We start from the raw sequence: 25,012 nt of genomic DNA, 5'->3' as shown, positions 1-25,012 counted from the left end.
ATTTCATAGGAGCATTTTTCACTCTAATGCAATTAACCCGATACGCAGAGACGGGGCTAGAAGGGGGGTCGTGGGGGCGTCGCCCCCCTCAAATTTTTCCAAAATTTTTGTGTGTGTGTATATATATATATATATATATATATAATTATATAATTAATTAAAAATGAGGTCTCTTTATATTTGTGAGATCAATGTATATTTTTCATTAATGCCGCAAAAACAAACTTTTATACAAAAATTCACATAATATGAATTACATTTGCAAAAAATTTGAAACAAATGTATTCGACGATTTAACAAATAAAAAACAGTTACCTATAAATAAGCATTTATATTTTTTAGTTTGATTTCTTGCACAATCATCAATTTTTGAACGTATCAAACTGCTAAAATTATAATTAATATTCTAAAAAACTGAAAAATAATAAGTTAGTATGTCATGGATATATTTATTAGTTTAATTTAACAATTTCAATTTTCATAGAGCGTGGATTTTTAGGTGTTAAAATTATAATTAAATATGAGTTTATCAAATGAAATAGAAGATTTATGTTTTAACATCTATTCGTTAATGTTACATTTATGCATATTTTGTTCAAAATTTAATAATAAATTTAATCACTAATTATTTTGAAATTGTATAAAAAAACGAATATAATAATTTCTCTAGATATAATATACATGTAAATATTAAAAATATTTATATTTTAAATATTTTCTTTGTCATGATTAAAGTTTTAATTTTAGTATTTTAAATATTGAAAAAATATGAAATAGTTGTTTTTAACTTTTACGCAATTTAATATAAAACCACGTGTTTAATTTTTATTTAAAATTTCATTATAAGAAATTTAGTTTTTTTTCAAAATTTTAATAATTTTTTCTCAATGATATGAGTCAAAAATAATTTATTTATATTATTATGTACTATATATATATATATATAATTTTTTTAATAATCAATAATTTTATAATACTACATTCGCCCCCCTCACATAAAAATTCTAGCTCCGTCCCTGTTGGTACGTATTATTCTTCGATAAATACATATTTGGAACAATCTGCCTGTGAGAATAATTAGTATATTCACTTCAGTGAAATGAATTTGACTATACACTCGTATTATCTCGAATAATTTGAACTTGTATTAAGGTAGTGTTTGGAAAAATTTCTAAAAAACACTTCTCAACTTTTTTCTTATCAAAACATATGCACCACGTGCACGAGCATATGATGACAATTCAATTCCCCACAAAACACATCCGTCCAATAAATGCCACACGTTTTCTGGTTTCCCCTACCTACTTGTTTGGGGCCATTTGCAAAAATAAGCCCCCCACAAAATTTTTTTAAGTTTGTAGGCTCCTCTAAAATTTTTTGGATAAATAGGCCTTCTTTTATTTAACATTTAAGATAAATAATAATTAATTTATAATAGTTTTTTGATTTTGTGGGCCCTTTGAGAAAGGGCAAAACCCCACCAAAAACAAACGGATTCGCTTCTTCTCTGGTTTTGGCGTTTCTGCTTCTTCTTCTTCTCAACTGCTCTCAATCTTCATTTAATTTGTTGTGTGACATCTTCTTTTCTTTTCTCCAAAGAAATCTAGATGAAAACTAAAGATTAATAACATTCTCATTCTCACAAAATATCGTTGGATATATATATATATATATATAAGGTATTTTGTTTGCTCATTTATTTTTTTATATTTGTGGGTTATCCATTTGTCAAGTAATTTGATATGTCATTTAGTTTGTTGAAATATTTATATCAGTCGGTTAGTTATATATTCCAGTCGGTTGATAGAATTAAATCGGTTGGTTAAATTTCAGTAGGTTAAACCATATAGTACAGTCGTTTATAACATTCGATCAGTTGGTTCCGTTATATATTGCAGTCGGTTGAAAGAATTAAATCGGTTGGTTACATTTCAGTAGTTTAAAACATATTTTATAGATGTTGCTAAATATTTTCTATATGAATTCATAATATTATCATTCAATCCATATAAAGACTGATGAGGCAACTCCACCTCAAAAATCTTCAGCATCCATGCACCGCAATCAGAACTGTAAAAATGAATTATTTTAGACTCCCGCAAAATATGTTGAGTTCAAATGAAATGGTAAATTATGTTTTGTAATAAAAATTCTAGAAAATTCAAGAACATACACATCTGCTCATATCTTGCGGGAAATTTTTGGGGCGTGCAACCTTTGCGATAATGTAGAAGATGTTGAACCACATATTCTACTTGATCAATATAAGCAGTCATTTCAGCATCGGTGTAGCAGCCGTGGTTGCAATCAAATATAGAGATTGTTACGCCTTAAACGCATACAAATCTCGTGTGATGAGATTAATGTTTTTAATGCATTAAAAAATCTCATAATATTATGTTTTGATGATTACAAAACTCAGTTAATTGTTACTAACCATTTAAAGTGAGATTTTGAAGATTAGATTTATTGACAAATAAATTATTGGAAGTTATTTTAAAGCTATCAATGTATTTATGAAGTCTCAATTTGCTCATATAATTGACACAATGTTATGTGGATGTCATGAAACATTGTTAAGAGATATTTAGAAAAAGACAAGAAGAAGCCAAAGTATGGAACAGCAACTTCCGAAAATTACTGGAAATTTTGTATGACTCCAAATCGGATCTCCACCAGTCATAATCTAGATAAAGAAGTGTTACAAGTACTGTCCAAATTTGAGAGAAATCCAACGGCTAGAATGATAGATATGAATTTTTCCATATATGCTGCACAGTACCCACTTCTGCAAGGAACGAAACCAAGAATATTCGACTTCAGAAAATAACTGGGAATGTTTGAGAAATCCAAATCAAATCTCCATCGATCAGATTCCGTATTATGATTTATAAAGCTTCTGTCCAAATTTCAGGTCCATCCAACGGATGGATTAAGAGATATGAATTTTTCAAATTTGTTGCACAGAATAGGTTTGAAAACATGATGAAGCGACTTCCGAAAATTACTGGAAATTTTTGACTCGTTCAAATCAAATCTCACCGTTCAGAATGAAGATCTGGATGTTTTAAAGCTTCAGTTCAAATTTCAGATCAATCCAACGGTTAGATTGGAAGATATGATTTTTCCACAAAATCCGCTTAGTGCTGGAAAAAATAAGGCAGCGGCGCCGAACACTTTTTGTCTCTCCTTGACTTCTTAACACACGCTCCAAGCACTCAAATCAGATTCAAATCTTTGCCAACTATAAATAGAGGTCATCCAAGTTCATTTGGAGACATCCCAACTCATCTCTTCTCTCTTTTGCAAGCAATTTCTCACTATCAAAGTGTTTGTGTGATATATTTGAGAGTGTTTGTAAAAATAGTTTGTGAGTTGGTTGTGCTATTGTTGTAAACACTTGAGTGTGAAGCCAAGTGTGTTGTGCTATTGTTGTAAACACTTGAGTGTGAAGCCAAGTGTTGTGTTGAGGCTATCCTTGGAGCCCTTAAGGCCAAGTGTTCGAGTTGTATCGGCGCGGTGATCGTGTTGAGTTGTACGGCTATCCTTGGAGCCATCAAGGCCAAGACGTTGAAGTGCTAGTGGATCCTTGGTTAATCGACTTAACCAAGAAGGGGAGACGTAGACGATTTATCGTCGAACTTCCATAAACATCTCTTATCCCTTTTACTGCTTTATTTACATTACGCATTTATTTACCGCACTTATTATTTGATTGCTTAAGTCTTCCGCTTGCGTACTTACATAATCGCTTTAAATTGCTAAAGTTGCCAATAGAACCTAAATCCCCCCCCCCCCCATTAGGTTCTAACAAGTGGTATCAGAGCCACCTTTTTACAAAATATTTTCAAAAAGGCTCTATGGCAAATCTAGCGAACGACTATGCTCAAGGGCAATCAACAAATCGTCCTCCTCTTTTCAATGGCATAAACTACGGATATTGGAAAAACCGAATGTCCCTATATATCCAATCCGTATATTATGATCTTTGGAAAGTTACTGTGAAAGGTCCCTACATACCTACTAAAGAGGTTGAGGGTGTCAAAATTCCCAAGGGAATGGACGACTTTTCCAAGGAGGACATGCGATTAATTTCTCAAAATGCTAAAGCCATGAATATTCTTCATTGTTCCTTAGATATGAATGAGTACAACCGGATCTCAATGTGCTCATCAGCTAAAGAGATATGGGACAAGTTGGAGATATGCCATGAAGGGACTAATCAAGTCAAAGAGACGAAGATCGATCTACTTCAACTCAAATATGAAACATTCGAGATGGAATCAAACGAAGATGTAGATACTATGTTCCGAAGGCTTACTCAAATTATCAATGAGCTAGCCCAACTCGAGGAACAATATCCAACCAAATAAGTGTGGAGGAGAGCTCTACGCGTCTTACCCAAGGAGTGGGATGCCAAGAGGACGGCCATCATCGAGTCAAACAAAGGCGACACCGCATCCTACGATCTTGATCAACTACATGGGACTCTAAAAACCCATGAGCTGGAATTATCAACAAGGAAGGAATTAAAGAAAGAAGATACCAAGGCAAAGGGGATTGCTCTATCTAGCCAATCCAAAGAAGATGATGATGATGATGATATGGCGCTCTTCGCAAGAAAGTTCAAACGATTCATGCGAGGAAACAAATTCCAAAAAAAGCCGGATAAGGAAGTTACTTGCTACAACTGTCAACAACAAGGCCACTATGCAAATGAGTGTCCTCTTAAGAAGAAAGTTGACAAGGAAAAGAAGAAAGCACTTCTAGCCACTTGGAGCGATAGCGACGATGACGAGGAGGAAGCCAACATCTGCCTCATGGCTAAAAGTGATGACATCGTCTCCGACGACGATGATGAGGTACCTTCCTATGACGAACTACTACATGCATATAAAAACATGTTTGATATGGCTAAATCTCTTAGAAAAGAAAATAAAAAGCTCAAACATGAATTAGAAACTAAGGAGCATGAAAACCTAAGATTAAAGGATGACATAGCTCACTTAGAGAAATCTTTTGATAAATTCAATGTAAGTAGTAATAACTTGAATAATTTACTAAGCATGCAAAAATGTAGTTTTGATAAGGGTGGAATAGGGTATGGTAAGAAATCTATTGATTTCACTAGTCTAATTGCTAAAGCAAAAATGAGATCACCCCCTGCATGTTCTTACTGTTATAAAATAGGACATGCTAGACATAAGTGTAGATCTTTAAAATATCAATATGATAAAAAAGAGCTATATGAAATGGAGGCCTAAGAGTACTTAACAACTCATTAGTCGGCATTATGAGATCATGATCCAAGGGAGTTCATCATAGACCGGTTTAAACTGCCTTGACTTGCGACTGGTCTTCCTGATGAACGCTGCTCTGTCCAAGGAAATAGGTTTTTAAAGAGGCATAGCCCTACCTACAACTGGGAGCACTCTTGGAAAGTGGCGATGATGTCGCTATGAGAGACTGAACTCTTGAAAATCTGTTTTGTATTTTTCTTTTCTAACACTGTGGACCCAAAAGAACTAAAGGGTACCAAAATCTCTTCTTGTAGGGAAATAGGAAAATTGTTCTCCCTAGCATATGGTGTCTAGACATGGATGTTCTAGACATATGACGGGAAACAAAGAGCTACTCCAATCCGTCAAACCAAAGGATAAGGGAACTGTCACCTTTGGAGACAACAGCAAAGGAGTAATTGAAGGAATCGGCTCAATAGGTATATCTAAATCTTGCTTGATTGATGATGTACTCCTAGTGAAAGGGCTTAAACATAATCTACTAAGCATAAGTCAATTGTGCGATAGAGGTTATGAAGTCAAATTCACTCCCCAACACTGCACTATATCACTCACGACTGACAAATCCATAAATTTCAAAGGATATAGAAGTGAAAATGTTTACAAGGTTTCTTTAAACAATTTATCTTTATCAAATATTAAAAGCCTTGTATCCTTGAATGTTGATGACAACATTCTTTGGCATAGACGACTAGGTCATGTTGGTCCTAGTACCATAGAAAAACTTTTTAAACTTGATTTAGTTGTTGGTATGCCAAAACTCAATTAAAATTAGATTCTATTTGTGATGCATGTCAACTTGGCAAACATACAAGGGAATCTTTTAAAAGCAAAAATTTTATATCAACTTCTATGCCCCTTGAACTTCTTCACCTAGATCTATGTGGTCCCTCGAGGAACGCTAGCCTAGGAGGGAAGCTTTATGCATTTGTCATTGTGGATGATTTCTCACGATTCACGTGGACATTATTTTTAGCCCACAAAAATGATGTCTTTGATTATTTTAAAACTTTTGTGAAATGTGTTGAGAATGAGAAAAATCTTTCAATAAAGCAGATCCGTAGTGACCACGGAACTGAATTTCAAAATGAGAGTTTTTCAAACTTTTATGAAGAGAAAGACATCGGTCATAATTTTTCTTGTCCTAGGACTCCTCAACAAAACGGGGTCATTGAGAGGAAAAATAGGACACTTGTGGAGATTGCAAGGACCATGATATGTGAGCATTCTCTACCAAAATATTTTTGGGCTGAAGCAATGAACACTGCCTGTTACATTATCAGTCGCGTATCAATAAGGCCAATTCTCAAGAAAACTCCATATGAATTATGGAGAGGGAGAAAGCCTAACATTTCTTACTTTCGAGCTTTCGGTTCCAAATGCTACATACATAACAATGGTAAGGACAACCTTGGCAAATTTGATGCCAAATCTGACAAAGGTATCTTTCTCGGATATTCTACCTCAAGTAAGGCCTTTAGAGTTTTTAATAAATGCACTTTACTTGTTGAAGAATGTATGCATGTTATTTTTGATGAATCTATGTCTACTATTGTTCGCACTAACATTGATGATGTAGAATTACTCGAAGAAGAGTTGGCTTCTTCAAGCCTAAATGATATAGATGTTTCCGTTGAGAAAACACCACTTCCGAAGGATTGGACGCTTCACAAAGATCACCCAATGGATCTTATCATCGAAAGTCCTTCGAAGGGAGTAGTCACTCGTTCTTCTCTTAATAATATTTGCAATCATCTTGCTTTTGTTTCGCATGTTGAACCTAAATGCATAGATGATGCTTTGTTAGATGATGCATGGATAATTGTGATGCAAGATGAGTTGAATGAGTTTAAACGCAATGATGTTTGATTTCTTGTTCCTAGGCCGCATGATAGATCTATCATTGGTACTAAATGGGTGTTTAGGAATAAACTTGACGAGCATGGCACTATCACTAGAAATAAAGCTAGGCTTGTAGCTAAAGGATATAGTCAAGAAGAAGACATTGATTATGATGAGACTTATGCGCCTGTTGCTAGACTAGAATCTATTCGCATGTTACTTGCTTTTGCTTGCTCTAGAAATTTTAAGTTATTTCAAATGGATGTTAAGAGTGCATTTCTTAACGGTGAATTGAAAGAGGAAGTTTATATTGAACAACCTGATGGTTTTGTTGATGCATTATTACCTGATCATGTGTATAGACTAAACAAAGCTTTGTATGGTTTGAAACAAGCTCCTCGAGCTTGGTATGAAAAACTATCAACTTTCCTTAATTCAAATGATTTTTCAAGAGGAAAGATTGATATTACTTTGTTTACCAAAAATGTCAAAGATGATTTATTGATTGTGCAAATTTATGTTGATGATATAATTTTTGGTTCTACTAATGAAACTCTTTGTCAAGAATTCTCTAAGTTGATGCAGGATCACTTTGAGATGAGCATGATGGGGGAACTTAATTATTTCCTCGGATTGCAAATCAAACAGTGCAAAGATGGGTTCTTTGTGAACCAAAGCAAATACATCAAGGAGATTCTAAAGAAGTTTGGGATGGAGAACACAAAATCATCATCCACACCAATGAGCACAGCAATCAGACTCGACAAGGATGAAAATGGTAAATCTGTAGATCAATCTTCCTTTCGTAGTATGATTGGATCCTTATTATATGCTACTGCTAGTAGACCGGACATTATGTTTAGTGTTTGCCTGTGTGCACGATTTTAATCATGTCCAAAGGAATCACATTTGTTCGCCTTAAAACGCATTTTCAAATATCTTTCAAATACTCCAAATCTCGGCTTGTGGTATTCGAAAAATTCTTTCTTTGATTTAAAAGCATATTGTGATGCCGACTTTGGTGGATATAAGGTGGATAGGAAAAGCACTAGTGGAACTTGTTTCTTTTTAGGAAACTGTTTAGTTTCTTGGTTTTCAAAGAAACAAAATTGTGTTGCGTTGTCAACGACCGAAGCCGAATATATGGCTGCTGGTAGTTGTTGTGCGCAAATTCTTTGGATGAAGCATCAATTGCTCGACTATGGCGTCTCTTTTTCAAAAATCCCTATTTTCTGTGACAACACTAGTGCCATATGTCTAACAAAGAATCCGATTCAACATTCGCGCACCAAACATATTGACATTCGTCATCATTTTATTCGTGACCACATCGAACGAAATGAAGTTGAACTTCAATATGTTGACACGACAAATCAAATTGCCGATATTTTTACAAAACCACTAGATGAAAATACTTTTATTCGTTTGCGTGGTGAACTTGGCATGATTGAGTTGTAATCACTTGTTGACATATTCTAAAGATAATGACATATTAAGAGGGAGCTTAATATAAAATTCGAGCAACTTAATTTTGGATAATACAAATTAATTGTATTTATTCAATATTATACGCTCATATTTTGTTATTTATGTGAAATTTATGTGTTGCATTTTAGAAATCATATTTCAATTCTCATGTTTTTGCATACTTTTCCAGTCTTTTTGATTATCACAAAAAGGGGGAGAATTAGTTTGGTTAAATACTTTAACTAAAGGGAAGAGTTAGTATGGTTAAATGCATGAAGAATAAAATCGGTTATTTGATAAACAAACTCTTCTTCACTAATTGTTTAATTTAGGGGGAGTTTTATTCATGCAATTATATTGTGCAAATTTAAATTATTTATTTAATATTGTACATTTATTTCTCCTATTTAACCAAGTTTTGTGATCATCAAAAAGGAGGAGATTGTTACGCCTTAAACGCATACAAATCTCGTGTGATGAGATTAATGTTTTTAATGCAATAAAAAATCTCATAATATTATGTTTTGATGATTACAAAACTCGGTTAATTGTTACTAACCATTTAAAGTGAGATTTTGAAGATTAGATTTATTGACAAATAAATTATTGGAAGTTATTTTGAAGCTATCAATGTATTTATGAAGTCTCAATTTGCTCATATAATGGACACAATGTTATGTGGATGTCATGGAACATTGTTAAGAGATATTTAGAAAAAGACAAGAAGAAGCCAAAGTATGGAGCAGCAACTTCCGAAAATTACTGGATATTTTGTATGACTCAAATCGGATCTCCACCGGTCATAATCTAGATAAAGACGTGTTACAAGTACTGTCCAAATTTGAGATAAATCCAACGGTTAGAATGATAGATATGAATTTTTTCATATATGCTGCACAGTACCCACTTCTGCAAGGAACGAAACCATGAATATTCGACTTCAGAAAATAACTGGGAATGTTTGAGAAATCCAAATCCAATCTACACCGATCAGCTTCCGTATTATGATGTTATAAAGCTTCTGTCCAAATTTTAGGTCAATCCAACGGATGGATTAAGAGATATGAATTTTTCAAATTTGTTGCACAGAATAGGTTCGAAAACATGATGAAGCGACTTCCGAAAATTACTGGAAATGTTTGACTGGTTCAAATAAAATCTTCACCGTTCCGAATGAAGATCTGGATGTTTTAAAGCTTCAGTTCAAATTTCAGATCAATCCAACGGTTAGATTGGAAGATATGATTTTTCCACAAAATCCGCCAGTGCTGGAAAAAATAAGGCAGCGGCGCCGAACACTTTTTGTCTCTCCTTGACTTCTTAACACACGCTCCAAGCACTCAAATCAGATTCAAATCTTTGCCAACTATAAATAGAGGTCATCCAAGTTCATTTGGAGACATCCCAACTCATCTCTTCTCTCCTTTGCAAGCAATTTCTCACTATCAAAGTGTTTGTGTGATATATTTGAGAGTGTTTGTAAAAAATAGTTTGTGAGTTGGTTGTGCTATTGTTGTAAACACTTGAGTGTGAAGCCAAGTGTGTTGTGCTATTGTTGTAAGCACTTGAGTGTGAAGCCAAGTGTTGTGTTGAGGCTATCCTTAGAGCCCTTAAGGCCAAGTGTTCGAATTGTATCGGCGCGGTGATCGTGTTGAGTTGTACGGCTATCCTTGGAGCCATCAAGGCCAAGACGTTGAAGTGCTAGTGGATCCTTGGTTAATCGACTTAACCAAGAAGGGGAGACGTAGACGATTTATCGTCGAACTTCCATAAACATCTCTTATCCCTTTTACTGCTTTATTTACATTACGCATTTATTTACCGCACTTATTATTTGATTGCTTAAGTCTTCCGCTTGCGTACTTGCATAATCGCTTTAAATTGCTAAAGTTGCCAATAGAACCTAAATCCCCCCCTATTAGGTTCTAACAGAGATGATTTTATCCTTCACGTTCACTACAACTGCTACCCAATGTATAGGCAAATTCAATGGAATCAATATTGAAGATGCATTTGCCCATGGTACTGAAGTCCAACGACAACAATATCCATCAACGTAGCCAAATAACTTCTTCCAAATGCTATAGCTGAAATCATCACGAGCATTCCGATATGCAAAACCTATATCTTGAGAGAAATATGGACTCATGATGGCAACATCCTGTTTCACCAAATGTGGGTATGTCTTTTGCAAGACAGATAATCCATACATGCTCTCGTATACGTGCTGCATGTTATGGAAGCATATTATATATATAAAAAATATTATTATTAGAACACGACTAGAAAAAATATCCTACTCACGCTTTCATCAAGCCAGTGCCTCGGATTAAGAAGGTAAGTAAACCATGACTTGCCATATGATCCATATGTACATGCTTTAAATCCATCATGTAATCTACCTACTTCTTTAGTGATACTGGGCAATACTTTCTTGATGGAAACACACTGCACTGGTTCAAATGAACCGTTGTAAGGACCGGTATATCCAAGTGCAGTTAAAGCAGGTGTATCAGGTAGTTGTTGTTAGGGTAGGTGCCCGTCGAGCCAATGTATTGGTCGATGGTCCTTGAGAGAACTTTTGTATGACAATTTTTATTTTAATAATATTTGACATTATTTAATTTGGCAAATCTTTATCTGTATACCCATGCAAGCTGCATAGATAAAGCCCTTGAATATACAAATAGTAGAAAGAATATGAGATGGTCATGTGATGACTATCATGAAACTCATATTTGGAATACTGTATATTCTAAACTGTTACTAGTCGATTCAGCCACCATAAAGAAGGATAAAGGCCGCTCAAGCTTGAGACTAGTATTTGCGATGTGAGTACCGTGTTTCATTGGTAGGGGAAATGGAGATGTCCAAGCATGCAAATAGGTGCTCCTTGTAGAGTGCACTGAACAACCCTCCCTAAAGGACTTTCCAAGTGGTTCTCACTTATCGAGTGGAGAAGTCCTAGTTTATGGTTGTATACCATTAGTCCTTATGACCCGGGACAACATGGAGACTCTATATGCTAGTGCTTCACTTTGACTTGTTTACCGACTCATCTGGGGTCATCAGGTGGCAATGTTGGGTGTTGTGCAAAACATATAGGAGTCAATGCATTGTAGTCGGGGATTCACCGCTTACCTACGGGTATGGATATCCTATGTTATCTCATGTATACGTAGCTTGAAATCTCTGATCAGAGTAGGTGGTAATTAAGAAAGGGGTTTCTTGAATTACACCTTCGATGCAACTACGACATGACACATAGTTATCGATTCAATGACAACTCTCGATAAACCAATGGTTGTCGAATCGGTCGGGATATATGAGTTGAAGGGACCGTACTGTACGCTAACCATAATTGATTGGTTCTTGCAGACACTATCATTTGATACCTAGGAAGTCATGTAAGCGTTGCTGCTAGACGTTTCACATGACTGGTTGGGTACTATCAGACTTGAGTTTTCTGACGTTCTTATTATCAAGGAGTTGATCAATAAGAATGGAGCTATATAGGGTATGCTCATATAAGGGACTTGTTGATCCCGAATCACATGGAGATGTGAACCCACTGCTAGTTGTATCAATGAACCATTGAGGGTCACATAAGTACTAGCTTTCTAGATCCCGTTGAGATTAAAATTAGTTCAATATGTTGAACAACTTATAAAAGAGTTTATAAGTAAAATAAATTAGAAGTTTGACTTCTAAATTGGAAAATGAATGGAATAAGTAACTTATAATTTGTGAATGTGTTCCAAGATTAAAAGTTGACTTAAAATAATTAGTTTATGAAAATGGTGATTTTTTAAACTATTATTTTGAACTTAGTTAATTAATTCAAGTGTTGAATTAATTTAACACTAATAGACATTTTAATGTACAAATAATTAAATTAATTCAAGTTGAATAAATTAAACACTATTGAATCTAGTAGAGCTCAAATTAATATAGTGTTGTATAATTATTGATACTAGTGGACTTGAATGAGTTCAAGTTGAATTTAATTAATTGATTAAACTTAAATGGGTTTAGGTTTAATAATTAATTAAAAATAAGTTCAAATGACATTTGAATATATATATTTATATATGTATATATATATATATATAGGCGTGTATATATATATATATGATATATATATGTGTGTGTATGAAATTTGAAGGGTTGGAAGATGGTTTGTAATTTTCCATGCATGTCTTGCATTTTTTCATGCATGGCTTAATTGTACTCATTAATCCCTCTCCTTTAATATATTATTTGGAATAATATATACACACACACACATTCCACTCCATTTTAACCTTGAAGTGGCCGAACACTCTTAAGAAATTTTCTCCAAGTTTTCTTTCATTTTTTGTGGAAGAAGAAAAGAGAAATCTCAATGCAAAATTCTCTAAATATTCTAGTGCATATTTAGAGCAGATCTAGATCGTCTAGTCGTGGACCTAATTCGAAGGCTTGAAGTGTTGAATCCATTTTGAGCAAGGTGTGCTCTTGGAAGCTTGTAGATAGTGTCTACCATTTCAAGAGCCTAGTTGTTTATCAACTTGGTTGGAGCCATAAATCAATCTTTGAGATTGATAGGTAAAATTCTAAACACCCTATGGTTGTTTGATTTTGAATGCTACACAAGTTCTCGGATCTCTTTTGTTAAAAATTTTAATATTTTCGATGCGTTTTTGGGCACGAGTTAACCGATCACCTTCAGTTGTACATATGGAGAGCGACAAAATTGAGACTTTTTACTCCTTCGAGCATCTACATACGGAAAGCAAGTGTTTTAGATAGTGATGCATACCTTCAAAACTTAAATTCAAACAAATTATAACAAAGTATAATGCATACACTTTTGAACTGCAAGGGATGGTGTGATCTCCTTTGATAATGCTTGATCATTCATAGCTGCATCATCATCAACTGTGATGACATTTGCATCATCGTGTTTGAATGAAATCTCCGTAGTAACAACATCTCGTTCATTCACACTACAACCAGAGATAAGATTCTTTTGAGACTCAACTACAGCTAAAAGAAAGTAATGTATCATACACAAACAAACAAATGTTTCAAATATATAATTTTATAAATATTTGCACACATTACCATTCTTTTTCTTGGAACACGTGTAGACAATAATCTGTTTTCCAAATCTCTGTCGCTCGTTGGAAGGTGGCTCATCTATGATGAAACAAATTAATCAAGTTAAATAAAACTATGAAAATAGTTAAATTGAAATTTGAAAATAAAAAATACGAGGTGGATCAAACAAAACATCTGGTTCATTGGTCACTTCATCATCGACCACCACTTGCTCACGACTAACTCCTTCATTCAAGTCTCGATCGACAAAAGTTGTTTCTTTGACTTTGTAATCTATGATTTAAAAAATTAAATAATTGTAATTAAAATTAAAAAAAAAAAACATACTACAATTTGGATGTAAAAGAAAATATACCGAGAGATGTCAAAGGAGATGTTAATGGCGCCTCTTGCCCAAAAACCACTCTTTGATTGAAAAAAGGCGTCATCGGCTCATCTACAATTCAATCAATCATATTATTAAAAACAAATACATTATTATCTCTAACATTTTAAAGTTCACAAAACTTATATCTGTGGGTCTTCTTTCTTTTTGATCGTGCAAATATAGTGGTTGATTCATTCGAACGCCTTTTGGATGAATTTGAAATGTCCAAAACTTGCATTACACGTTCAAGCTTGCTATCCAAATTCGAAACCATATTTTTCAACTCCACAAAATTTTTATCCATGTGCTCTTGTAAAGCTTTTACTTGTCTAATAATATTTGATTCACCGAGGACATCAACTCGTTCAACTTGATGAGATTGTTTTTCTCTTGCTTTCTTGGCTGAATCAATTTTAGAAGACCTTGTTGACTTATTTTTGAGACAAAGTTTACTTTCTTGATCTTCTTCTTTGGATTGAAGAGTCTCTTTAGAATTTAGATTCACAAAGAGCGGGATTTCTAATGCAATAAACAGATTTTCCTTCCAACAACAATGAATTGATAAATGACAAATCAGAATCTATGGAATCTTCAATGAAAATATTTCTAATGTAAGAAGCGGTAGATTCTTGATCTGTTGGTGACAAAATACTTTTAATAATCTATAAATTTAACATATTTTAAATTAGTAAATAAATAAATAGAACTTAATCATAGAAATCAATCATATTCTAAATGCACTAACCTTTTTACCGCTTTTTGATGCATTTAAAATGTCAATATACCTAGGAGATCCTTTTTTTGGCCATTTGTTTGAAATTCATTGGCACATGCATGGTAGAGATGTATTGTCTCCTTCTCTTGTTTCGCAAATCGCTCTCCAATACCACAAACGCATTCGTATGCAAGAATCTAAATTCAAATTCAATTCAAAAATTATAAAACACATATAATCAATTATGTTAGAAACATATGAAAAATATAAAAATATTTACTTACCTGTAGCGGATAAATGAATCCAACCATATCATGGGTTCCACTGTTCGAACGCTTACCGTTTCCTACTTTTTCGCTCAATACAACTTTTTTTTTTCTTCAAGTCACACTTTTAATCACGAATTGCTCTTTTGAAAGCTATCGTACCCCAATGATACTTATTAAAAGCATCAAAATCATCAATCAAGCTGAAATTTTTTTTATCAACTAGAGGATTTTTAACTGGCGCTAGAGGCCACAGTACACCACAAACGAAGTAAAAACAAGACATCTTCACTCTCTCTATACTCAACAATGCATCCATACTTTTCAACTCTTTCAACTTCATTTCAACTTTATTCACATAAACTTTATTACTGCCTTGAAAATATTTACCACAAAAATCTGAGACCTCTACTTCTTCTTCAGGAAAACTATTAGAACAATTCAAACCTGTTATCAATGCATACTCCATTATAGAAAATCTTATTGGTCTATCATTCACAACAAACCACATTTCATCATCATCGGTTACATATGTTTGTCTCATCACCAAAAACCACAAAATCTGACTCGATAAATTATAATCTGCAACATACTTGATTAGATTGCCAAATTGTGTTTTTTCAACCATGAATACCATGTCCTCCTCGTTCAAGCAATCTAATATAATCTCACTTACTTTCTGATATTTGAAATATAAGCTAAACTTACAACTAAAATATTTATCCTCTGATATTTGAGATTGAAGATTAACCTGCACAAAAAAATCAATCAAGTTAGCTACTAATACTAATTAATTAAACACTCAATTATGTTAAAATTTCAAGTGATTTATAGAGCAATATAAAAAATAAATAATTTTTATAAAAAAAACAAACATACCCAAGTCTTTTGTGCAGCCATATTTGATATTCTCTGTTCTATAAGCAAGAAGTTTCAAGGAGTAGAGATCTTGATGGAAAAAATAAAATAAATAATCAATTTTCAAAATTGTTGGAGGACATTAAATATTTGATATTAAAAAATTGAGTCGAGGGTCAGGAAATGTATCCAATAAAGATCGAGTCGAAAGAATAGTAATTGTCTAATAATATTTTCACACAATCACAATCACAATCAAATAGTTTTTCATAGCCGATTTCACATAAATATCAGATATCATTAAATAAAAAGCAACATATTTCCAAAACAACAGTATATTTTGCAAATGTTTCATGTCTTGTCTTGGTAGATAACCATATTCCACATTTCCATACATTTTCAACAATCAAGTACCATAATCTGATCACAAGCCATATCAACATACCTAGGGCTGGCAGTAACTTACTTCTACAAAATTAACTAAGATGACAATGAGTAAAGTTTAATTTGCCTTTACTTACCTTTCCAAAAGCGCCTCGCAGTTGATTGTGTGCAGCGTCATTATTGCCATTCACGTTGAATTTCACTTTATCTTGACTGATGCACATCTTATTTGACATAGTTGCCTCTGCTATGCCTTTCTCTGCAGATATATCCACAACACCATCTAGGGATTTATCAAAATACCTTGTAGAGATCCACTGCTCAAATTGATGTCGTCTTAAGAGATGGCAGTGTAGAAGACAGGAACTAAACGAAGAAGAAGAGCGAGGAAGGGAACTGAGAGCGAAGAAGAGAACTGAGCAAGTGAAGAAGAAGAAAATTGAGCGCCAGCGAAATGGTTGAGAAAGAAGATTGGCCCGTTGAAGAATGTGGGAAGATTTAAGTTAAAACAAATAATTTAAGTAAGGATAAAATGGGTATTTGAAATAAGAAGTCTATTTTCTTTGATATCTTATTCGTGATAATCTGGATATCAAGACTAGCGGTTTGGATCACAATTTTATCTACTTTATTCGTATGTATCTAGTGAAAGTATCAAAATTATATTTGAGTTTTTTTGTTGATATCATCCAGTTGTTTTTTCTTGATTTAAGAGTTTTTTATGCTAAAAAACTGTCATTGTTTTCATTATTCTTGTGTTATAGTATGACTTGTTTATTAATTGATTGATTTGCTTGGTTTATTTGATTGCACAAAAGAAGAAGAAAAAAATTATTTATTTCCTTGTATGTGACTTCTTGAACTAGCCAGAGATTTATTGATTTTTTTTCTCGACAAATGTATAATTGACAGGTTTATCTGGAGTTTTTTCTTAAAATTTCTTTCATTGGAAAAAAAGATGTAACAATTTTAAATCATTTTATTATAAATTTTTCACTTTTTAAATTTGATATTTTGATAAACACAAAAACTTGCGTGAGACTGTTATAGAAGATTAAGAGTTGTGATGCTTATTAAATTTGTATAAAAATGAAATATACATTTTTAATATTTTACGGAGTGTTTGACGCGGTAACTCAAAAATATTTGATTAAAAATTTTTCATGGAAAACACTGCCTACACTTTGATAAATATAACTATTTTTTTTATTTAAATAAAACTAAAAAAACCACATGTCCATATATCGCATTTGATAGTACCATGTATCATATCAGTACGGACAAAGACGCATTTTCCTTTCCCCTACCTCACCTCAATCCTCCTCTCATAGCCCTAGCCAGAGGAATTCGACTCTTCTTCTCTTTTTGCCACTTCAATCTGAAAATTTTAGCTGCATGTGCTGATACAAATTTAGTGAAGAACACAATTTCGGAAGGGGGGGTCTCAAAATCTTGCCGTTGAGCGATGTCAGGAAGAGAAGTTCGTGAGTACACAAACCTGACGGATCCAAAAGGTGCATTCTTTCCCCTCTTTGTTGTTTTCTTGTTGGTTGCTTCATAAGAATCATCTTCAGTACGATATTTGTTGTGGAAACTGATGAATTGACGCAATGAATGTATGCGATATGCAGATAAGAAGTTAGGAAAGGGAAAAGACAGAGTAGATGACGAAGAAGTTACTTTCCAACGCATGGTCTCCAAGGTTAGCGAATCCAGCTCCTGCTTCTCTCCCCTTCTCTCTTTTTGAAGGTGTATAAATGCGTGTATTCGTTGTGATTGTATCATGTTGCATCAAGCAAAATTAGTCCAAGAAGCTATCATGGTTAGCTTACGAATTTCGCTAATATCTCTTCTTGGGCTTTTATATTTCTATCAATTCAACTCGTCCGCACCATGATAATAATGTGACAATTCTACGAGGCCAATGTAAACAATTCTTAGTCAAAGCACCTGCTTTGTTGAAAGGTGGAGCCATTAGGTCTGCGTATGAGCTTTGATTCACAATCTCTCCATCATTTAATGTTGAACCTTTAGGAGTGTGCTGATTCTCATGTTTTACGGATTCTCATGTTTTACGGCAAAGGCATGTGCTTCACTAAAGGGTTACCACTTACCCCATTGCTTTTGTCCGTCCACGCGACTCTGGATTTCATCAAGTATGGAAGAAATATTAGCTTCCACATATATCTTATTACTGCCTCGGAAAATATGAGCTGATTCGAGGACTAAAAATTTGGTAATATATCCCTAGCTTGCTCGTACGGTCTACATTATAGGCCAAGGAAAAAAACTGATTCAAGTTTTGAGTTAATCTTGTCCTTTGTCCTCATATTAAGTTGATTAGCGTTGAAAAATTTGAAGTTAATGCTGCTTGTGATCCTTATCTGACACCTCTGGAGGTGAGGTGAAACCCTTAACTCTGTTTTAAGATATGAGAAGAATGCCTATGATTTTTGAGTAGGTATTTCAATTATAAAGGATATGGATATTTTTTTTATTGAGAGGATTTTCCTCTGCAAATTTAGTGGCAACAAGTGAGCTTTTCATCGACCATTTAACACTTTGATATTCTGATAGTTGTCCTGAGTTGCCTGGTGAATGTCGAGTTCATTGATATAAAAATATTGGAAAGTTTTCTGATAACATGCCCCGGCAGGGATTTTGGCTTCTTCCACTGGGTGCTTGATATATGTGCAGATGCAAGAAGTTGCCGGTGAACGTGGTGGCTACCTTCACGGCCGAGGGGGTATGCATTTTAGCTCTATATTTTTTTTGTGAATTTTTTGTTTGTGTGAAAGCCTGCACACCTATATTAATTCATTGATAATGGTATCATCATTGATTCTTGAGACTTGTCAAGTGTAAATTTTCAGCGTTGGACAGCGATGATTTACTCTATCTCAAGGAGCAGATTGAAGCTGAAGAAGATGCTGAGCGCCTTCTACGCCGTACGGAGAAACGAGCATTTGCAGCTTTTAAGATATCCTTATTTTTTAGGCATATGTGTGCCAATATAAGTGGTAAAAATCATTTCTTGAGTGAATCAAAAGTTTCTTCGTCTTTACTTTTCCTAATCTTTCAAAAGAACCTGCTTTAAACAACGTGTCAACTACATTGGGATTAATTGCGATGATCGAGAAGGGATTCTTGCCTTTTGCATGTGTGTGTGGTGGAGAGGGATGTAGGTAACGTTCTTTTTAGAGCTTCTGTGTGATATGGCGTTTTTTGTTTTCCTGTAGTAGAAGACTATAATATTTAGCTAATCAGAATATGTTATTTTTACTTCTCAGCCTCATGCGCTGAGAGTGAAATATGCAAATCGCTAATTCGTTGTATGCGTCTGAGCTTTCTACACAACAAGAAATGAAACAAGTGGCCACGCATTATTTTCTTCTTTACACCTCATACATTTTCCTTGACAACTAACAACAAAGCTGTGGCTGAAACTTCCCCGGCATCAGTTCCCTTGGCACTTCGAGTCGAACCCAAGGCAAAGAGTGGTATCAGGTAAGATCCTCCTTCTTCTTCTCTCTCACCACAAATACAGCGTGGAAATAGCAAGAATGCCAGAAAACTGTGAAAAATTGAAATTTCAAAGGGAGGCTTAAACATGTCTATTTTCAGGCAGCAAGATTTACTGAAGAGGGTGGTAGAAGTGAAGCCTAAGCAGCAGAGAATATCTAAACCTTCTGATAAAGATCCATCCTTGGTAACTTTGAGTGGACAGGCATTTAAAAAACACAAAGCTGCGAGTATTCAACATGGTAACAAGAAAGAGCAGTCGCCCTCGAAGGAAGATGAAACACTTGTGGATAATAATAACCCAGTTAAAAGTTTGGTAGCAGCATACGCAAGTTCGGATGATGAAAACTGATTGAAAATGACTCGCACACTGCCCCTTTTTTTTCCCAGTAGACTTTATTATACAGAGACTTGTAATGCCGGAGATTAGGGATGAATGTGGCCGTGCATTATCTCCTTGCTTTTTTTGTATGGGCAACTTAATTTTTTTGATAGTGGTCAAAGATCAGGTAATCTGCTGGAGAAATCCAAAATACAATAAAATGTACATTATTTATCATGGGTTTAGCTATTAGAGGTTTCATCAATGTGTTTTTTAACACAAAAAAGTACAAATGCTTGTATATTCACAACAAACAGTTGAATATAAATTTCGAAAACACACAGAAAGAGCTTAATTAAAAACAAAAGACCTTAAAAAAAAAAAAAAACAAAAGACTGGATCAAATAAATTAAGGTGAGATAAAATCAGAAATACTTGTTTTTTAAGACGTTGGAGCTCGCAAACGCTCGAACAAAAAGTAAATTAGAAACATATCTTATTCTAGGAATATGTTATGTGTGCATACGTTGTTTTACGTTTATTTTTTAAATTACAAAATTTTTTGAATGAAAATATGTATTTTATGTTATTTTTGAAATTATAAAATTATGTCAATGAAGATATGCATTCAGGATAATTTTATATTGGATAATTTTACATGTACATTCAAGGTTTATTCATTGGTTTAAATGTTGCATTTGTTATTATAAAATTATCTCAAATTTTTTTTAAAAAGGTTTTTCAAATAAAGTACAAGATTAATTTTATAATTTCAAATATTAGTTATAAACTAACATGTAATGTTCAACGTGCATGGAACAATTTTCTTTTAAAACTTGAACGACAATGTGTAATCGATCATATATATCGTGTACATATCTACAACTAGAGGTGTTATCGAGCCGAGCCGAGATCGAGTAGTGTGCTCGACTCATATTTTACTACTCGAGCTCGAGCTCGAGCTCGATGAACAGTAAAATATGTGCTCGAGCTCGAGCTCGTTTGTAGTTCGAGTACTCGAGCTCGAGCTTAAAAATTATATATATATAAATTAAAAATATATGAATAAATAAATATAATATTATATATATATATTATAAATTATAAAATAAATATAATAAATAAATAAATAAAATATATAAATATTATAGATAAATAAATATATAAATATAATATTATATCTATTATTCTATTATCTATTATCTATTATCCATATAAATATGTAGCTTTCATTGTAAATTTACTTTGGTATCCTTATTAATTATTTTTCTTATTAATTATTTTTTTTCTTCATTAATTGTTGTGCATTATTTGTTTGATTTTGTTATTATACATTATTTTTAAATTCATTGATTATTTTAAAAATAATGCTAAAAATTATGTTTTTAAATAATTTTTTCCTACCAATAATTTTTACTTTGGTACCATTGTTAATTGTTTTACTTATTAATTGTTTTTTTTTTTAATTTTCTCATTCATTATTATGCATTGTTTGTTTGTTATTTTCTCATTATTGTCATTAACAAAAAATTATATGTTTAAAACTATATACCTAAATAAAAATATCAATTACATCATATGATTTAATTTCTTATATCTTATTTTATTTTTTTTAAATTCATTGATTATTTTAAAAATAAGGCTAAAAATTATGTTCTTAAATAATTTTTTTCTACCAATAATTTTTACTTTGGTACCATTGTTAATTTTTTTACTTATTAATTGTTTTTTTTTAATTTTATCATTCATTATTATGCATTGTTTGTTTGTTATTTTTTCATTATATTCATTAACAAAAAATTAGATATTTAAAACTATATACCTAAATAAAAATATCAACTACATCATGTGATTTGGTTTCTTATATATATATATATATATTATTTTTTAAAAATTTACGGTTTGTATTTAAAATTCAATTAAATAAATCTAGTCAAAAGATTAATGTGTATACCTTTTGTTGTTTAATTTTTTTTAATTTCATAATTTTAGAAAATGTCGCATTGAGAACGTACAATTTTGCTATGACATCGGTAGCACCTTGGTCCTTACTGGTTCTCGATAATATGAATAGAAAAACTTAAATATAGACTGAATGACTTAGAAACTTCTAAATGTGCATTTTTAGATTTTATAATTCGCTAAACTCTTTATTCTACTTTCAAAAATTAATCACAAATAATATGTTTAATAAAAGTTATATTACTTTTTTCAGAGCTTCTAAATTTCCAATGGCCTTATTATACTTATTGTCATTGAAAAAAAAATTATATGTTTAAGTTATATATTTAAATAAAAATATCAACTACATCATGTAGCTTGATTTTCTATATCTAATTTTTTATTTCTATGAAAATTTTTATTGTTTGTATATAAAACTAAGTAAATAAAATATGGTCAAAAAAATAATGTGATATACTTTTTGTTGTTACCAACCCGGATGCACAACTAATTACTTCATAAGCATGTAATTAACTTAATTAAAATATTAATATATAAATAGCGAAAGATAATTGAAATGTAAGAATCAGTTATATAACTCAATCAAATTACAACAAAATACAAAAATAGATTTAAACTAATTAAAACTATCGGTAACCTCTGCTCCTACACCTTGGTAATCGAATGAACATTGATCCACCTTCTGTACAACTTGCAAGTTGTCTCGTTGAATGTGATGTTCGTAATAAAAACATGACCATGAGTGAAATCCTCATGTACGTAATCTATTAGTACAAATGTTATATGCAATGCATGAAGCATTACTACTCTGATAAGCAGAGATTAAACATTGGAGCTCATGCTTAGATTATAGGCATCCCCAGTATGAGCACGCTGCTCCAAAAATCCAATTGGTTCTACACATACTAACTATGATCTTGGACTATGTAAGGCCCGAGATTATTTAATTTTAATTTGAAAATATTTAATTTGAGAATATTTAGAGTTTAGAATTAAATTCTAATATTCTTAAATGAATAAGGATTGAAATTGAATTAAATCGCTTTTTCGGGGACTAAATTGCAAATAGCCAAAAGTTCAGAGACTAAACTGCAATTTGGATCATTCCAACGTGCACAACCAGAAGGAAAGAAAGGAAAAGGACAGAACTCGACTTCAACTCCCCAAAACACCATTTTTTATCTTTAAAGCTCCGTTAATTCGCGATCCGGCAGTCAAATATTCGAGATAAATATATATCTGCGATCACCGCTCCGAGAGATACGTTTTGGTACAAGTTTCATTCAATTTTCTCAGATTTTATTTTTATGTTGAAGATGGAATTTCATGATTTTAAGATATATGCACATATGAGCTGTACCGATTGTATATTCGCAAACGGTTCGATAAAAGACTGTTTTTCGGATTTTATATGATTTATTGAAACTATTTCGAAAATTCCCAAGTTCTGATTATGTTTGGTTGTGTATATACATGCTGATATTTTTGGGGAATTATGATCTATATGATTGTTGGACTGAGTTGATTATGGTTTGGATTGCCGGTTTTTAGCCGTTACGTCGCCGGTTCAAGATTTGTCAAGATTTTGATCTTATTATTTGAGCTGGGAATTCTTGAGTTATAAGCTGATATGAATTGTTTCAATACTATATTTCAGTTTTATATCGAAGTTTGACGACTCGAGAATTTAGCCTTCGAACCGAGAAAGAATTGAAGAAGGTTTGAAGTTTGTTTGCATTGAGCAAGTAGTCATAACTTGAGCAGATTTTGATATATGTTCATCATGTTATGTTTTCAGATTTGAAGTATTTTCAGACTTGACATTGAAAGGTATAAATGACAGCTAATTCAGATGAGATAGAATACTCGAAATAGCTATGATTTTTGAGTATTCCCTTGTCAATCACATACTTGTTTGATTATGTGCTTTATGTTATTAGATGATTTTGTTGCTTTGCTTGCTAATCTGATTAAGTGTTCAAGGTGTTTTATAACATTCAATGCATACAGAATATGTTGCATTCATCTTGAACTCCAACCTGAAAAGCATAGAGGGCTAATTGGCCTAGAGTGCATATGACGTTTGGAGGGCTGTAGTTGAGTGGCACGGAATGTAGAGTTACTTCCAGAGCCAGAAGACTCACTATAGTTGCACTAAAGTCAGAGAAAATAAAATACTTGACTTCACCTTGATTGAGTGATTTGGTGTTAGTTTGAGATTTTATTTCCTCGGGATCCCAAGAACCGATATTGTTTGATATCAGAATTGATAGTCTGCCATTGAAACATGCATTGCATTCATGTTTATTATCTTGCATGTTTTGTTATTCATACTGGGATTTTATTCTCACCGGAGTTATCCGGTTATTGCTTTGTTTTGTATGTGTGCATGGCAATAGGTGGGACAGGAGCTGGTCAGAAGCGGCAGGAATAACTCGAGAGAGAGAGAGAGTAGTAGCATGTGGTGATTCGGGTTTAGCAGTTGATGTATTAGATCTTTTATCAAACATGTTAGAACGCAAGATAGTTTGTATATATGTTTGATATTCGTCACTTTTGAGATTGGTATATATTGTGTATTCGTGAATACATATGTTTATAGGAGAAGCTTGATAAGATTATATGAGAAAATCATGATTGATATGTCTTGATTTATTAAAATGCAATGTCAAGCATCAAAGGTAAGTATCGAAATTTTCTGGCTGGACAGACCTCGCTCGAGCGAGAGTTTTCCTCGCCCGAGCGAAAGACAACCAGAGATCGCTGGTTCATTGCCTCGCGCGCGGGCGAGAGTTCATCTCGCGCGAGCGCGGGCAAACCAGCAATTTCGCTGGAACATTGCCTCGCGCCCGCGTGAGAAGCTTATCGCGCGCGCGCGAGACATGTAGATTAAAAAAAAAATTC

General features: G+C 33.1%; 2 protein-coding genes across 3 annotated transcripts; one reads left to right on the top strand and one right to left on the bottom strand.

Moving 5' to 3' along the window:
* Window positions 1-15,187: 15,187 nt before the first annotated feature.
* On the bottom strand, window positions 15,188-16,538 carry LOC140877390 (uncharacterized). Its single transcript, XM_073280923.1, has 2 exons — window positions 16,440-16,538; window positions 15,188-15,811 (listed from the first exon to the last, which is right to left on the bottom strand). Exons 1-2 carry the CDS (start codon window positions 16,536-16,538, stop codon window positions 15,188-15,190), a joined length of 723 nt encoding a protein of 240 aa, XP_073137024.1.
* A 1,033-nt stretch (window positions 16,539-17,571) lies between these two features.
* On the top strand, window positions 17,572-20,393 carry LOC140882033 (uncharacterized). Of its 2 annotated transcripts, none has more exons than XM_073287760.1 (6): window positions 17,572-17,816; window positions 17,934-18,004; window positions 19,000-19,048; window positions 19,176-19,283; window positions 19,734-19,809; window positions 19,927-20,393. In XM_073287760.1, exons 1-6 carry the CDS (start codon window positions 17,768-17,770, stop codon window positions 20,174-20,176), a joined length of 603 nt encoding a protein of 200 aa, XP_073143861.1. In that variant the 5' UTR covers window positions 17,572-17,767; the 3' UTR covers window positions 20,177-20,393. The 2 variants fall into 2 exon arrangements, with proteins under 2 accessions (XP_073143861.1, XP_073143863.1); XM_073287762.1 differs by having other exon boundaries at window positions 18,959-19,048.
* The last annotated feature ends 4,619 nt before the right edge of the window (window positions 20,394-25,012 follow it).

The sequence above is a fragment of the Henckelia pumila genome, chromosome 2, assembly GCF_033568475.1.
Source record: "Henckelia pumila isolate YLH828 chromosome 2, ASM3356847v2, whole genome shotgun sequence".
Lineage (NCBI taxonomy): Eukaryota > Viridiplantae > Streptophyta > Magnoliopsida > Lamiales > Gesneriaceae > Henckelia > Henckelia pumila.
The sequence above is the reverse complement of the archived record's forward strand: the minus strand, read 5'-3'. Positions and strand labels throughout refer to the sequence as shown.

What these genes read in the sequence shown, in the direction of transcription:
- LOC140882033 (XM_073287760.1), top strand. Translation starts at nt 17,768, where the DNA reads ATGTCAGGAAGAGAAGTTCGTGAGTACACAAACCTGACGGATCCAAAA. An exon ending in TCCAACGCATGGTCTCCAAG is followed by an intron (nt 18,005 to 18,999) that starts GTTAGCGAATCC and finishes ATATATGTGCAG; the next exon opens with ATGCAAGAAGTTGCCGGTGA. An exon ending in AGCATTTGCAGCTTTTAAGA is followed by an intron (nt 19,284 to 19,733) that starts TATCCTTATTTT and finishes CAACTAACAACA; the next exon opens with AAGCTGTGGCTGAAACTTCC.
- LOC140877390 (XM_073280923.1), bottom strand. Translation starts at nt 16,538, where the DNA reads ATGTCAAATAAGATGTGCATCAGTCAAGATAAAGTGAAATTCAACGTG. An exon ending in TGCGAGGCGCTTTTGGAAAG is followed by an intron (nt 15,812 to 16,439) that starts GTAAGTAAAGGC and finishes TTTTTTGTGCAG; the next exon opens with GTTAATCTTCAATCTCAAAT.